A 15,238-nucleotide genomic window follows, 5' to 3' on the forward strand; every position below is an offset into this window, starting at 1 on the left:
GGGAAAAGAGTAACAAGACGCAGCTGTCAACCGTTCGTTCTGGCAAACTTGATCTTCAACGTTCTGAAATTATATTATTTTGCTCCTTACTGATGTTAGATGTTACACATCATTGGTGACAACATTAATGCCCTCATTGTTTTGTTACGTTCAATTTTACATAATTTTTATTTAAATAAAGCGACATGTGACCACATATGGAAGAATTCGAGGTCTGATATTGAGATCCCAGTTAATTGTCATCCTGAAAAAGAAACTTTTCAACGAGACAGCCGAATGGTGGGACACATTGTCTGCTAGTATATTTAGGGATGAGTATCCTAGGTATCCCACCATCGATGTAAGGACAAATAATTTACTTTGTATTGAGACTTTTATTGTCATTATTTTTATTTATAGGAAATTAGCATAACGGAAGATGAAAAGACCTATTCTGTGGATTTGAGACCCTTCATGAACAGCTCTCCGTACACAGTGTTACATGTAAGATTTATTATCCTATTGTAGTCTAGTAAAATTAAACTTGTTGTTATTTAAGAGTATTACCATTAAATTTGTTTCAGAATACATCACTGCCGCGAATGTTCAGGCTTTTTAGAGGGCTGGGCCTGCGTCATTTGCCGATCGTTAATGATACTAATGAGGTATGTGTTTTTGTTTAATTTTAAGACCTAATAATAACTACAATAACGTTTCGTGCGTAGGTAATCGGAATGGTTACGAGAAAAGATCTGGCTCGTTACAGAGTTTGGGTACATAGGGGTCGTATGGGTCTTGATGAGCTACTAATGTCTAAGGAAATTTAATAAATGGTAATTAAGCGATGTCATAGTAAAATTTATTTATTGACGACTTGTTCTGATACTAAGTGTAAATTTGTTTCTTTGTTTTTGTAATATACTTTAATATTAACCCCATATTTTACCAAAGAAGAAAATTATAACATACTTTTATGTTGTTTGTTAAGTAACTAACAAAAGACAAAAAAGTACGTTAAATTATATTTTTGTTGGTTTTGTTTGATTCCACAAAAATTGTATTAAGATGGAAGTAATAATAGAATATTAACATACTTATTTCAATTTATTTAAGGTAAAAAAGTACTTTTTATAACATATTACTATCTACAACTTTAAAAAATAATACTTTTATTATGACACTTTAGATCCCTTTTTGTACAGAACTTACAAAATATTTCAGTATATAACACAAATACTTATAATATTTAAGTGTGCAACGTTTTATTACATTTCCTTATCCTAATAAGCCATATACATATGTAACGTTATTATTAGTAGTATCATTCATCCCATTATAGGACAGCCAGCATGAACATGGAGTAGTACTTCTTGCTTCAAATTCGTAACATGTTGTTTAAGTTGGTTCAAAAGAGACGTAAGGTCGGCATTTTCGGCTTTCAAGTGTTTCACTTTGTCTTCTAATCTTGATATACGTTCCAATTTTCTTGTTCGACACTTTGAGGCAGCTAAACGATTTCGTTGACGTTTTCGTTCCAATTTGATGCGTTCTTGTGCTTCCATATCAACAGGTGACATGGGTGGAGTTGTGGTATTTAAATTGGGGACAGTTTGAGGCTCCTCTTTCACAACCGGACCTAATGTATAACTATTGAGTGTTGGCTCTTCCAGATCACCGTACACTGTTGGTCCTGTTGAATTTTCAGATGCTGAAATTAAACAACATTCAAATTATCTATTTATAATTCAGTAAAAAAAAAAGATTATACCTTGTGAAATTGCACTGCTCGTAGAATTTATAGAGTTATTGTTGTGCAGATTGTTTAGGGCATTTACAAAACCAGTTGCAAAGGATTCTTGTTCTTCTGTTACTGCTTTAGGAAACAATAGTGTGGGTGTTGGAGTGGAAACAGACATACCGTTTTCTAGAATCATCTTCTCTAAATCGGGCGTATTTACCTTTAGTAGATTTAAGTCTGGAGATGAAAGGACAGATTTTAAACTAGGAATATTCAGGTTATTTTTCTTGGTTTGATTCAAGTCCAGGGTAAGATTTCGTCTCATGCTGTTGATGTTTTTTTGATTCTCGTGCATTTGGTTGCTCATTTTTAATTGTTTTTGTACAATTGCCAGCCTAACCAAGCCCACAATTCGAAAAACAAACTTACTGGTAAAATTACCAAAACTAATAGGGAGTAGTAAATATTGTCAGCTACTTCCATACAATCTGAAAATGTTTATAAAATTGTAAAATAATGTTAAATAATGACAAACTTAATTATAGGTAATTACCTGTGCTATTGTTATAATAGTCAGCGATGTTAGTTTCACAAATTTTATGCCACGATTATTAATGGGTTTTTCTTCACATGTAAAAACACAGAACACTTTTGTTTTTAGAGAAGTTTGATAACTTTCGAGAGACAAAGACTTAAAGCTTTCTGGAAAATGAATTTATTTCAGGAGGTGACTCATATTTAGGTTACGTCACGTAAATTTATATTATAATGACCTTGGCGTCATCTTGTACGTCACGGATTTTCCGTGATAGCGCCATCTTCAAGCAGTAGGCGATAATGCAAACTACAATGAAAGTAGTTTTCAATTACCCTCGCTACTGTCATCTACCATTGAAAAGGTTTTATATTATTTGCCGATAAAGTAGAATGTCGTTAGGCTTACCATTGTTCCCTTTAATCATATCAAGGTGGCCATGGCAGTGCTTTAATTTACAACTGAATGCTGTCAAACGAAATGAAACGTCGTGCGTGCAAGAAACTGTTAAAAATCTTCCGAAAACAATAAATTTAGGCTGTGCAGCAAACTTCGGCTTCGCAAATGTAACGTTCAGCTTAATGTGTCTGTTTGTTTTTGTGTTTTTAAGTGTTTAAATATGTGTAATGTACCGCCAAAGTTTTATCAAGTGTGTCGTCTTTGTTTATCATGTCCGCAGCGAATTGATAACGAGTTGAATTTGTCCATTTTCGAAAACGACAATGCTCACAGGAATATCCCAAACAAGATAATGACGTGTCTTTCTATACTGGTAGGTGATTCATTGTTTATCCGCCTCTTAACAAGCTTTCATTCTTTTTTTTCTCTATTCCGAGAGTGTTATTATTGGGGCGATTATTTATTACGAGACCAGCAGTGTATCCTATCGGCTCTCGTACAGCTGCATCATTTGAGCTATTTTCGGACCATTTTCCGAGTGCACCGGAACCGAACTCAATTCTTTTTATTTTGTTAACATCTGTGTGTGCTTGTATGTACCGAGTATGAGATGCGTGGGTATTTTTTGATGCATTACAATTGTGTAGTAGATTACGACCCAGTTAGGTTATGTGTACAATTTGATCGGTGCTGATACCTGGACCGTTTACCTGAGAGCACTCGTGCGAGTTTCCTAGGTACATGGAGAAAGTTTGGCAACTAAATACAATAATATATAACGAACGATACAAACGATCGCTGCCGTAGTTATATATTGTATGTAGATAGTTGATTACGATGATGAGAGATCGTTGCTGATAACGTTCATTTTGTTGTCTCGTAAAGGCCGCTCTGCTGCTCTTCTTACCTCTTGCCGCTTCCTCCTCGCCTGGCTGGAGTTATTCTTCTGCTTCGCGAGGTTTTTATGCTACCTTTCCGGTTTTATTTTCGTCTTTTTCTTGTTTGCGTGATATACGGGCATAGACATATATGTGTCTCTACTATTTAGAACAGAAAAAACCTGCTTTAAATCATAGACGAAGGTCCAATATTAAATTCGGTGTTCTTCACAGTACCACAATGATCTTATTCCTTATGGGTACATTTATTTACCTACTATGTTATTACAATAGTAGTGGATTGATGAATGATTTTCTTTTGTTTAGCCATATAAGTAATAATAATAAATAATTAGTGCAGGTATCTAATTCATTTTTAAAGTGATTGCAAAAAAGACAATGAATGATATTGGCAAATTATTTATTTGGTAATTTACATATTATGTATCAATGTAGGTACACTTCTAAAAATAGAAACGCAGTGGGTAGTATCAAGTTTCTCATTATTATTTGCTTTGTAATATTTATCAGTTTTATATCGTTGGGACCTTTTTGCCTTTTTTTTTTAGATAGGTACCTATCTACTTAATGTTATTTATTACACACCTGTACATTATGTTAAAGCAGTAAAGAAGTAGATTAGTAAATATTATTGGGGTAGGTTTTAAAAGTAATGTTTATTCCACTTTTTTTTTTTTATAGATATCTGATAGTGACCCACTGCCTCATGTAATTTGTTTACGTTGTGCCGAACAATTGGACATGTTCTATACTTTTAAAGAAACTGCACAGAAGTCCGAAGATATCTTACACCAGTTCCTTGCTTATGCCGAACAAATTTCTGGTTCTTCTTGCCAGGTAGGTAACAAAAAAAAAAGTTTTCCCAGCTTACTTAAAATGCATAAAAATAAAATTTCTCCAGTCATCAGTAACTAATTAAGTATTACTCACTAAGTAAAATAATATAAAGATCTGTATGTATACGGTTTGATTGAGTGTCTTTTACTACGAAATAAATAATTTTCTCTGCGTAGGTACTGAAATAAAAAAAATCTGTGCTCTCCTAATATCTCGCGTCATAAGTTGAAACTGGATTATAAACTACTTGATTTGGAAATGGATAATTGAGGCTTCTATTGTATGTTTTCCATTTCATTACCGCCAGCCATACGGCCATAGCTGTAGAAATGATTAATAACGCCATCATTAACATCAGTACGATTCTCATAAGCGTCATCGACTTATGGAAAACTGATTTACTTGTAGAATCTTCAAGGGGCTAAAAGAAAACATTTGCCTTATTGTTATCTTTATTAATTATTTGCCTGTTTTTGTTTTGTTGCCCGTTTGAAAACGCTTGACGTATGCATTAGTGTTTCGTACCAAAAGTGGGGAAAAAAGGTACCTTAATGCTTTCAAGGAGGGCTAGGGTCAAGTGGGGTGTCATACGAAAGGGCTCGATTTCTACTTTCCTGTAAACATTTCGTTTTCTAATTTTAAAGTACATTTTGGCCATTTATAATAAAAAAAGTTCGAAAAAAGATCCTTCTTCGTCAATCCCCTAGATTTCGGAACAAATGGGATGAGCTGGAAGGGGGAAGAGGTGAAATATAAAAGTGGGAGCAGTAGGATGTTATCGTTGTGTAAATATACCGAGTGTTGGTAGAAAATTGGTTCTGCTTTTGTGTGTGTTCATGCCACAGTAACAAACACAATAAAAGTGGCATAGAATAAAAGAGACTCACCCACATTCCGCAGGCGTTGTCCTTGAGTGTGTACACTTCTCTTGATGTGAACGCCTTCGCGTCCAGGCAGTACGGCCCGTCGCCATTTCGTTTGATGTCTTCATTGAGCTGTTGCGATATGTTGTACAGATCACAGTCGCAATAGAATCGGTTCCCTTTCAAATTCAACACCCTCAGACTCGACCAAGAGGGCAGCAACTTGTAGGAGACGTGCAGCAAGGAGTTACTCTCCATGTATAACTTAACAGAAAAAGAACACCCTGTATTATATAATGCTACATAATTAACACACATAAGTATACGTAGGTGTAATAACAGTCTTACTAGAAAAATGAAAAATATTGGGAAAGTATCTTAGTTTTCCAAACTTTGTTTTGTTATTTACTACTTGATAGGTTTTATGATATAAGAATGGTCCACATATCGTGGAAACGAAACGTTTTTATGCAGGTACAAGTTTGGCATTGAATTTATCTTGAATAAAATAATTTATTCGTTACATCATAATCTTTCAGCATGAGTCATGGAAATTTATCTATGATAGGTGTACTAATGAATAGTGTAGGTAAGATACGAGTATGTTGGAGCAGTCTCTCTTTTTATTAGTTATTGTTATTGCTCTATTTGGTACTCATGATCGAATTAATTATTTTTATTCTTTTTTTTTTTATAAAAATGTACCTACCCTATAGTACAAATATTTACCTCTTGTAAATTTGTAGTGCCTATGAAGGCATCTTCATCTATTTCGAACAACTTAGGATTTTCTGAGAGGCTGAGGACTTGTAGCTTTTTTAGGTGCGCGAAAGCGTAGGCTGTTACTGAGGTCAGTTCTGTTAAATTGTTGGCGTAAAGTTTTAGAAGGTTTACGAGTCCTGAAATTAAATAAATATCTAAAGAATATAATAGGGTAATAAGCATGAGCAACTGTAATCTTATAAAACTTGTAAAGGAGAGGAATTAAAGTTGCATACAATATATTATCATACGTTGCCGTTAAACTAAGTAAACTTTAATCTAAATTAATTTATAATTAATGCCGGTAGAAAACACCTTAATTTCGATAATTTTTACCAAAAGTGTTAACGGTTGAGTGGTATACAGTGTTCGTTTTCCATGCGAACAGCCTGGGTTCGACGCTTAATTGATGCAATACTTTTTACTTGTTTTTTTGTTAGGTAAAATAAATTGATTGTTATCGATCACATTCGATACTAGTTTAATTTAATAAATAAAATAGAAAATAATGGCATATTTTGATGGTCGTGGGTGAAGTATTTTTATATTTTTATAATATAATACGTACCTTCGAAGCTTTTGTTATTAAATTCAATAATTGGGTTTCCACTTATATTCAGTATTTGCAAAGTTTTGTAAACGTATGCAAGAGAGCTGGGAACAAAGTCGAGATCGTTTAAAGCCAAGTTTAGGTCCGTTAAATTTCCTTTTAAATTTTTCAAAACATCAATCGGTATTTCCGTCAGTTGATTATGAGCTAAACTTAAACTCTGAAAATACGAAATTTAAAGTACGTTAGTTATGTTTAACGTTCAACTAGGGATACTTTACTTGTAAATTGGGCAGATAGGAGAATGAAAATGCTGTAACGTGATCCAGAACCCTGAAGTGGTTCCCCTCTAAATTCAGGACTTTCAAATAAGGGATGTGTTGGAACATATTCTTTTGTAAACTGTGTAAATTATTGTATGCCAAGTTTAAATACTCCAGAGCTATGGGACGAAAATCTGTGACATTATACGGTCCCTTGAAAACGTCCCCACCAAGTTGATCGTCTAAAAAAATATTAATAGGTATACATTTCCGAATATGTTTAAGTTTACTATTAGGTAACTTACTTTCTAGTAAATTGTGACTTAAGTCGACGTATTTCACGTTTACTGCGCTTTCAAACAGGCCCGTATTAAGATATTTTATGTTGCAGTTGCTAAAGATGAGTTGCAAATTTGCATCCGTTCCTGGCATCTCTTCGAGCGTTGTAATGTTATTGTTTTTGAAATTGGCAAATATATTCGAGGTTTTTGACGCGCGATCGGGCCAATTTGCAATTGTGTGATGCATTCGGGCTTTTGAACAGTCTATGACGGCCGATTTTTCATTTGATGAATACTGACATGTGCATCTATCTTTACACAAATTAATAGAATTTTCAAAAGTTTCTTCTTGTAGGGAAAAATCTACTAAAATCCACAAAAGGCATATTGTGACCTGTAAAAAGAATTAATAGAATAAATTAATTTAGTATTAGGATAAATAGGTTAGATAAAGGTACCGTTTTTGTCTTTTATAAGCATGGGACAATGTGCAGTGCAATGCTTGCTTGGTTGGTGTATGAATCATTTCAGAAAAAAGTTAGGCAATTAAATCAAANTCAAGGAAAAAGTACTTCTTGCCGAAAGGACTTCAATGTGTTTCGGTACTTTAGAGAGGACCATGAAAAAAGGGACTTTGTTTCTGGCGGAGCAGCTGCTGGCGTTTCGGCAGCCTTTGGGGCACCAGTAGGTAAGTATCTACCTACATATATAAAATAAATATGATTTTATAAAATATTTTATTTCAGGGGGAGTTCTTTTCAGTTTAGAAGAAGGAACTAGTTTCTGGAACCAAAGCCTGACTTGGAAAACGTTTTTTGCGTCTGTGATAAGCACTTTCACACTGAATGTAGTCTTATCTACATATCACGGTGTCCCTGGAGATTTAAGTTATCCTGGACTTCTAAATTTAGGACAGTTTGAACGATTTTCCTATGAAGTGTATGAATTACCTATTTTTGTTTTGATGGGACTATTTGGAGGCATTTTAGGTTCCTTCTGGAACCATATCAACTATAAACTTACAGTATTTCGGATAAGGTAACTTTATTATTGATTTCAGTGTTCATAAACAAACACTTTTATTTTGTTTCATTCAGGTATTTGAGAAAGCGTTGGGTGAAGGTTTTAGAGGCGTGCATCGTAGCAGCTGTAAGTGCAACTGTTGGCTTTTTAATGATGTTTTCAATTAATGATTGTAAGCCTCTGGGCCAGGATCCGACCAAGTATCCAACACAGGTCAAAATTCATTTATTCGAATTGTATAAATCCTTTATATAATATTAAATTTCTTTTTAGATGTATTGCGGCGACGGCGAGTATAATGTGTTGGCTTCAATCTGGTTCCAAACGCCAGAGGCTTCTGTACGATCTCTATTTCACGACCCCCGAAATACTCACAATGCCCTATCCCTTGCAGTTTTCGTTTTTTTCTATTTCTTCCTTGCTACTTGGACTTTCGGTTTGTCCACATCGAACGGTCTTTTTATTCCCACTCTGCTTACAGGAGCCGCATGGGGTCGCCTGGTCTCAGTCGCACTTTTTTACTTATTCCCTGACTCTGTATGTACATAACTTCAACTTTTCCATTTTGTTGGCTCTTTGGTCTCTGTAATATTTTGTTACAGAAACTTATTCATCCTGGAAAATATGCTCTTATAGGAGCCGCCGCACAACTGGGAGGGGTCGTTAGAATGACAATAAGTTTAACTGTAATAATTATGGAGACAACTGGAAATATATCGTTCGCTTTGCCTCTCATTGTGACTCTTATAGCAGCCAAGTGGACTGGTGACTTCTTCAACGAAGTGTGTACTACATTGTACATTTCCAAGACAATAATATTACTCATATTTTATCTGTTTCCTTTTTAAGGGAATTTATGACATTCATATTCAATTGAGCGGAATTCCTCTGTTACCCTGGGAGCCCCCGCCATTGACTAGCAATATATACGCAAGTGAGGTAATGTCTCATCCTGTGGTTACTTTGAAAACTGTTGAAAATGTTGGCCACATTGTGGAGTTGTTACGGTTGACTTCATATAATGGATTTCCAGTTGTTGACCCCCCAATCACGGACCAGGTGAGTTAAAAAAGACCGTTGTAACAATCTATGGATAATAAACTTTAATAATGTGTGACATCTTGCTGCTGAGTATGTGGGGAAGTTATGGGGGGGGGGGGTAAGCGTACGCCATTGAGTTAAAGGTTGAATAGACAGAAAGAAAAGGGGAAAAGAGTAACAAGACGCAGCTGTCAACCGTTCGTTCTGGCAAACTTGATCTTCAACGTTCTGAAATTATATTATTTTGCTCCTTACTGATGTTAGATGTTACACATCATTGGTGACAACATTAATGCCCTCATTGTTTTGTTACGTTCAATTTTACATAATTTTTATTTAAATAAAGCGACATGTGACCACATATGGAAGAATTCGAGGTCTGATATTGAGATCCCAGTTAATTGTCATCCTGAAAAAGAAACTTTTCAACGAGACAGCCGAATGGTGGGACACATTGTCTGCTAGTATATTTAGGGATGAGTATCCTAGGTATCCCACCATCGATGTAAGGACAAATAATTTACTTTGTATTGAGACTTTTATTGTCATTATTTTTATTTATAGGAAATTAGCATAACGGAAGATGAAAAGACCTATTCTGTGGATTTGAGACCCTTCATGAACAGCTCTCCGTACACAGTGTTACATGTAAGATTTATTATCCTATTGTAGTCTAGTAAAATTAAACTTGTTGTTATTTAAGAGTATTACCATTAAATTTGTTTCAGAATACATCACTGCCGCGAATGTTCAGGCTTTTTAGAGGGCTGGGCCTGCGTCATTTGCCGATCGTTAATGATACTAATGAGGTATGTGTTTTTGTTTAATTTTAAGACCTAATAATAACTACAATAACGTTTCGTGCGTAGGTAATCGGAATGGTTACGAGAAAAGATCTGGCTCGTTACAGAGTTTGGGTACATAGGGGTCGTATGGGTCTTGATGAGCTACTAATGTCTAAGGAAATTTAATAAATGGTAATTAAGCGATGTCATAGTAAAATTTATTTATTGACGACTTGTTCTGATACTAAGTGTAAATTTGTTTCTTTGTTTTTGTAATATACTTTAATATTAACCCCATATTTTACCAAAGAAGAAAATTATAACATACTTTTATGTTGTTTGTTAAGTAACTAACAAAAGACAAAAAAGTACGTTAAATTATATTTTTGTTGGTTTTGTTTGATTCCACAAAAATTGTATTAAGATGGAAGTAATAATAGAATATTAACATACTTATTTCAATTTATTTAAGGTAAAAAAGTACTTTTTATAACATATTACTATCTACAACTTTAAAAAATAATACTTTTATTATGACACTTTAGATCCCTTTTTGTACAGAACTTACAAAATATTTCAGTATATAACACAAATACTTATAATATTTAAGTGTGCAACGTTTTATTACATTTCCTTATCCTAATAAGCCATATACATATGTAACGTTATTATTAGTAGTATCATTCATCCCATTATAGGACAGCCAGCATGAACATGGAGTAGTACTTCTTGCTTCAAATTCGTAACATGTTGTTTAAGTTGGTTCAAAAGAGACGTAAGGTCGGCATTTTCGGCTTTCAAGTGTTTCACTTTGTCTTCTAATCTTGATATACGTTCCAATTTTCTTGTTCGACACTTTGAGGCAGCTAAACGATTTCGTTGACGTTTTCGTTCCAATTTGATGCGTTCTTGTGCTTCCATATCAACAGGTGACATGGGTGGAGTTGTGGTATTTAAATTGGGGACAGTTTGAGGCTCCTCTTTCACAACCGGACCTAATGTATAACTATTGAGTGTTGGCTCTTCCAGATCACCGTACACTGTTGGTCCTGTTGAATTTTCAGATGCTGAAATTAAACAACATTCAAATTATCTATTTATAATTCAGTAAAAAAAAAAGATTATACCTTGTGAAATTGCACTGCTCGTAGAATTTATAGAGTTATTGTTGTGCAGATTGTTTAGGGCATTTACAAAACCAGTTGCAAAGGATTCTTGTTCTTCTGTTACTGCTTTAGGAAACAATAGTGTGGGTGTTGGAGTGGAAACAGACATACCGTTTTCTAGAATCATCTTCTCTAAATCGGGCGTATTTACCTTTAGTAGATTTAAGTCTGGAGATGAAAGGACAGATTTTAAACTAGGAATATTCAGGTTATTTTTCTTGGTTTGATTCAAGTCCAGGGTAAGATTTCGTCTCATGCTGTTGATGTTTTTTTGATTCTCGTGCATTTGGTTGCTCATTTTTAATTGTTTTTGTACAATTGCCAGCCTAACCAAGCCCACAATTCGAAAAACAAACTTACTGGTAAAATTACCAAAACTAATAGGGAGTAGTAAATATTGTCAGCTACTTCCATACAATCTGAAAATGTTTATAAAATTGTAAAATAATGTTAAATAATGACAAACTTAATTATAGGTAATTACCTGTGCTATTGTTATAATAGTCAGCGATGTTAGTTTCACAAATTTTATGCCACGATTATTAATGGGTTTTTCTTCACATGTAAAAACACAGAACACTTTTGTTTTTAGAGAAGTTTGATAACTTTCGAGAGACAAAGACTTAAAGCTTTCTGGAAAATGAATTTATTTCAGGAGGTGACTCATATTTAGGTTACGTCACGTAAATTTATATTATAATGACCTTGGCGTCATCTTGTACGTCACGGATTTTCCGTGATAGCGCCATCTTCAAGCAGTAGGCGATAATGCAAACTACAATGAAAGTAGTTTTCAATTACCCTCGCTACTGTCATCTACCATTGAAAAGGTTTTATATTATTTGCCGATAAAGTAGAATGTCGTTAGGCTTACCATTGTTCCCTTTAATCATATCAAGGTGGCCATGGCAGTGCTTTAATTTACAACTGAATGCTGTCAAACGAAATGAAACGTCGTGCGTGCAAGAAACTGTTAAAAATCTTCCGAAAACAATAAATTTAGGCTGTGCAGCAAACTTCGGCTTCGCAAATGTAACGTTCAGCTTAATGTGTCTGTTTGTTTTTGTGTTTTTAAGTGTTTAAATATGTGTAATGTACCGCCAAAGTTTTATCAAGTGTGTCGTCTTTGTTTATCATGTCCGCAGCGAATTGATAACGAGTTGAATTTGTCCATTTTCGAAAACGACAATGCTCACAGGAATATCCCAAACAAGATAATGACGTGTCTTTCTATACTGGTAGGTGATTCATTGTTTATCCGCCTCTTAACAAGCTTTCATTCTTTTTTTTCTCTATTCCGAGAGTGTTATTATTGGGGCGATTATTTATTACGAGACCAGCAGTGTATCCTATCGGCTCTCGTACAGCTGCATCATTTGAGCTATTTTCGGACCATTTTCCGAGTGCACCGGAACCGAACTCAATTCTTTTTATTTTGTTAACATCTGTGTGTGCTTGTATGTACCGAGTATGAGATGCGTGGGTATTTTTTGATGCATTACAATTGTGTAGTAGATTACGACCCAGTTAGGTTATGTGTACAATTTGATCGGTGCTGATACCTGGACCGTTTACCTGAGAGCACTCGTGCGAGTTTCCTAGGTACATGGAGAAAGTTTGGCAACTAAATACAATAATATATAACGAACGATACAAACGATCGCTGCCGTAGTTATATATTGTATGTAGATAGTTGATTACGATGATGAGAGATCGTTGCTGATAACGTTCATTTTGTTGTCTCGTAAAGGCCGCTCTGCTGCTCTTCTTACCTCTTGCCGCTTCCTCCTCGCCTGGCTGGAGTTATTCTTCTGCTTCGCGAGGTTTTTATGCTACCTTTCCGGTTTTATTTTCGTCTTTTTCTTGTTTGCGTGATATACGGGCATAGACATATATGTGTCTCTACTATTTAGAACAGAAAAAACCTGCTTTAAATCATAGACGAAGGTCCAATATTAAATTCGGTGTTCTTCACAGTACCACAATGATCTTATTCCTTATGGGTACATTTATTTACCTACTATGTTATTACAATAGTAGTGGATTGATGAATGATTTTCTTTTGTTTAGCCATATAAGTAATAATAATAAATAATTAGTGCAGGTATCTAATTCATTTTTAAAGTGATTGCAAAAAAGACAATGAATGATATTGGCAAATTATTTATTTGGTAATTTACATATTATGTATCAATGTAGGTACACTTCTAAAAATAGAAACGCAGTGGGTAGTATCAAGTTTCTCATTATTATTTGCTTTGTAATATTTATCAGTTTTATATCGTTGGGACCTTTTTGCCTTTTTTTTTTAGATAGGTACCTATCTACTTAATGTTATTTATTACACACCTGTACATTATGTTAAAGCAGTAAAGAAGTAGATTAGTAAATATTATTGGGGTAGGTTTTAAAAGTAATGTTTATTCCACTTTTTTTTTTTTATAGATATCTGATAGTGACCCACTGCCTCATGTAATTTGTTTACGTTGTGCCGAACAATTGGACATGTTCTATACTTTTAAAGAAACTGCACAGAAGTCCGAAGATATCTTACACCAGTTCCTTGCTTATGCCGAACAAATTTCTGGTTCTTCTTGCCAGGTAGGTAACAAAAAAAAAAGTTTTCCCAGCTTACTTAAAATGCATAAAAATAAAATTTCTCCAGTCATCAGTAACTAATTAAGTATTACTCACTAAGTAAAATAATATAAAGATCTGTATGTATACGGTTTGATTGAGTGTCTTTTACTACGAAATAAATAATTTTCTCTGCGTAGGTACTGAAATAAAAAAAATCTGTGCTCTCCTAATATCTCGCGTCATAAGTTGAAACTGGATTATAAACTACTTGATTTGGAAATGGATAATTGAGGCTTCTATTGTATGTTTTCCATTTCATTACCGCCAGCCATACGGCCATAGCTGTAGAAATGATTAATAACGCCATCATTAACATCAGTACGATTCTCATAAGCGTCATCGACTTATGGAAAACTGATTTACTTGTAGAATCTTCAAGGGGCTAAAAGAAAACATTTGCCTTATTGTTATCTTTATTAATTATTTGCCTGTTTTTGTTTTGTTGCCCGTTTGAAAACGCTTGACGTATGCATTAGTGTTTCGTACCAAAAGTGGGGAAAAAAGGTACCTTAATGCTTTCAAGGAGGGCTAGGGTCAAGTGGGGTGTCATACGAAAGGGCTCGATTTCTACTTTCCTGTAAACATTTCGTTTTCTAATTTTAAAGTACATTTTGGCCATTTATAATAAAAAAAGTTCGAAAAAAGATCCTTCTTCGTCAATCCCCTAGATTTCGGAACAAATGGGATGAGCTGGAAGGGGGAAGAGGTGAAATATAAAAGTGGGAGCAGTAGGATGTTATCGTTGTGTAAATATACCGAGTGTTGGTAGAAAATTGGTTCTGCTTTTGTGTGTGTTCATGCCACAGTAACAAACACAATAAAAGTGGCATAGAATAAAAGAGACTCACCCACATTCCGCAGGCGTTGTCCTTGAGTGTGTACACTTCTCTTGATGTGAACGCCTTCGCGTCCAGGCAGTACGGCCCGTCGCCATTTCGTTTGATGTCTTCATTGAGCTGTTGCGATATGTTGTACAGATCACAGTCGCAATAGAATCGGTTCCCTTTCAAATTCAACACCCTCAGACTCGACCAAGAGGGCAGCAACTTGTAGGAGACGTGCAGCAAGGAGTTACTCTCCATGTATAACTTAACAGAAAAAGAACACCCTGTATTATATAATGCTACATAATTAACACACATAAGTATACGTAGGTGTAATAACAGTCTTACTAGAAAAATGAAAAATATTGGGAAAGTATCTTAGTTTTCCAAACTTTGTTTTGTTATTTACTACTTGATAGGTTTTATGATATAAGAATGGTCCACATATCGTGGAAACGAAACGTTTTTATGCAGGTACAAGTTTGGCATTGAATTTATCTTGAATAAAATAATTTATTCGTTACATCATAATCTTTCAGCATGAGTCATGGAAATTTATCTATGATAGGTGTACTAATGAATAGTGTAGGTAAGATACGAGTATGTTGGAGCAGTCTCTCTTTTTATTAGTTATTGTTATTGCTCTATTTGGT

At 34.6% G+C, this 15,238-nt stretch overlaps 6 protein-coding genes and 1 long non-coding RNA gene across 11 annotated transcripts in view; 3 read left to right on the plus strand and 4 right to left on the minus strand.

Moving 5' to 3' along the window:
* The window catches only part of LOC108736100 (H(+)/Cl(-) exchange transporter 7), a 12,552-nt gene extending 2,144 nt beyond the window's left edge, over window positions 1–10,408 (plus strand). Inside the window, exons 7-16 of one of the 2 annotated variants that reach the window (XM_018468392.2) lie at window positions 7,669–7,794; window positions 7,853–8,144; window positions 8,204–8,342; window positions 8,403–8,666; window positions 8,732–8,911; window positions 8,979–9,188; window positions 9,517–9,675; window positions 9,735–9,818; window positions 9,899–9,979; window positions 10,040–10,408. In XM_018468392.2, coding sequence (XP_018323894.1) covers window positions 7,669–7,794; window positions 7,853–8,144; window positions 8,204–8,342; window positions 8,403–8,666; window positions 8,732–8,911; window positions 8,979–9,188; window positions 9,517–9,675; window positions 9,735–9,818; window positions 9,899–9,979; window positions 10,040–10,141 — 1,637 coding nt within the window. In that variant the 3' untranslated portion in view covers window positions 10,142–10,408. The remainder of the gene's footprint in view (window positions 1–7,668; window positions 7,795–7,852; window positions 8,145–8,203; window positions 8,343–8,402; window positions 8,667–8,731; window positions 8,912–8,978; window positions 9,189–9,516; window positions 9,676–9,734; window positions 9,819–9,898; window positions 9,980–10,039) is intronic. The other variant, XM_025980701.1, reaches the window with a different exon arrangement.
* LOC112906492 lies at window positions 163–917 on the plus strand. The gene is made up of 4 exons (XR_003232384.1): window positions 163–340; window positions 400–483; window positions 564–644; window positions 705–917. It is a non-coding gene; the product is annotated as an uncharacterized LOC112906492 (long non-coding RNA).
* LOC112903984 (transcription factor AP-1-like) lies at window positions 1,129–2,470 on the minus strand. The gene is made up of 3 exons (XM_025980705.1): window positions 2,271–2,470; window positions 1,748–2,205; window positions 1,129–1,687 (listed from the first exon to the last, which is right to left on the minus strand). The coding sequence occupies exons 2-3, from the start codon at window positions 2,082–2,084 to the stop codon at window positions 1,305–1,307; spliced, it is 720 nt and encodes a 239-aa protein (XP_025836490.1). The 5' UTR covers window positions 2,085–2,205; window positions 2,271–2,470; the 3' UTR covers window positions 1,129–1,304.
* On the minus strand, window positions 3,934–7,518 carry LOC108736101 (leucine-rich repeat neuronal protein 3-like). 2 transcript variants are annotated; one of them, XR_003232383.1, is made up of 7 exons: window positions 7,131–7,518; window positions 6,844–7,067; window positions 6,581–6,782; window positions 5,980–6,149; window positions 5,275–5,514; window positions 4,481–4,808; window positions 3,934–4,420 (listed from the first exon to the last, which is right to left on the minus strand). XR_003232383.1 is itself a non-coding variant. In XM_025980704.1 (6 exons), the coding sequence occupies exons 1-6, from the start codon at window positions 7,351–7,353 to the stop codon at window positions 4,593–4,595; spliced, it is 1,275 nt and encodes a 424-aa protein (XP_025836489.1). In that variant the 5' UTR covers window positions 7,354–7,518; the 3' UTR covers window positions 3,934–4,592. The 2 variants fall into 2 exon arrangements, 1 of the variants encoding a protein (XP_025836489.1); XM_025980704.1 differs by having other exon boundaries at window positions 3,934–4,808.
* A 55-nt stretch (window positions 10,409–10,463) lies between the features above and the next one.
* On the minus strand, window positions 10,464–11,817 carry LOC108736102 (transcription factor AP-1). The gene is made up of 3 exons (XM_018468395.2): window positions 11,606–11,817; window positions 11,083–11,540; window positions 10,464–11,022 (listed from the first exon to the last, which is right to left on the minus strand). The coding sequence occupies exons 2-3, from the start codon at window positions 11,417–11,419 to the stop codon at window positions 10,640–10,642; spliced, it is 720 nt and encodes a 239-aa protein (XP_018323897.1). The 5' UTR covers window positions 11,420–11,540; window positions 11,606–11,817; the 3' UTR covers window positions 10,464–10,639.
* Window positions 11,818–12,008: 191 nt separating this feature from the next.
* LOC112903860 (nitrogen regulatory protein areA-like) overlaps window positions 12,009–15,238 on the plus strand; it is an 11,092-nt gene continuing 7,862 nt past the window's right edge. The window contains exons 1-2 of one of the 2 annotated variants that reach the window (XM_025980702.1): window positions 12,009–12,359; window positions 13,567–13,722. In XM_025980702.1, the coding sequence (XP_025836487.1) occupies window positions 12,207–12,359; window positions 13,567–13,722 (309 nt within the window). In that variant the 5' untranslated portion in view covers window positions 12,009–12,206. Of the gene's footprint in view, window positions 12,360–12,417; window positions 12,724–13,566; window positions 13,723–15,238 lie in introns of those variants that run through there. The other variant, XM_025980703.1, reaches the window with a different exon arrangement.
* On the minus strand, window positions 13,269–14,895 carry LOC108743716. 2 transcript variants are annotated; one of them, XR_001938865.2, is made up of 3 exons: window positions 14,610–14,895; window positions 13,816–14,143; window positions 13,269–13,755 (listed from the first exon to the last, which is right to left on the minus strand). XR_001938865.2 is itself a non-coding variant. In XM_018479305.2 (2 exons), the coding sequence occupies exons 1-2, from the start codon at window positions 14,841–14,843 to the stop codon at window positions 13,928–13,930; spliced, it is 450 nt and encodes a 149-aa protein (XP_018334807.1). In that variant the 5' UTR covers window positions 14,844–14,894; the 3' UTR covers window positions 13,269–13,927. The 2 variants fall into 2 exon arrangements, 1 of the variants encoding a protein (XP_018334807.1); XM_018479305.2 differs by having other exon boundaries at window positions 13,269–14,143; window positions 14,610–14,894.

This window comes from Agrilus planipennis, unplaced genomic scaffold (genome assembly GCF_000699045.2).
Source record: "Agrilus planipennis isolate EAB-ADULT unplaced genomic scaffold, Apla_2.0 scaffold8, whole genome shotgun sequence".
NCBI classification, from domain to species: domain Eukaryota; kingdom Metazoa; phylum Arthropoda; class Insecta; order Coleoptera; family Buprestidae; genus Agrilus; species Agrilus planipennis.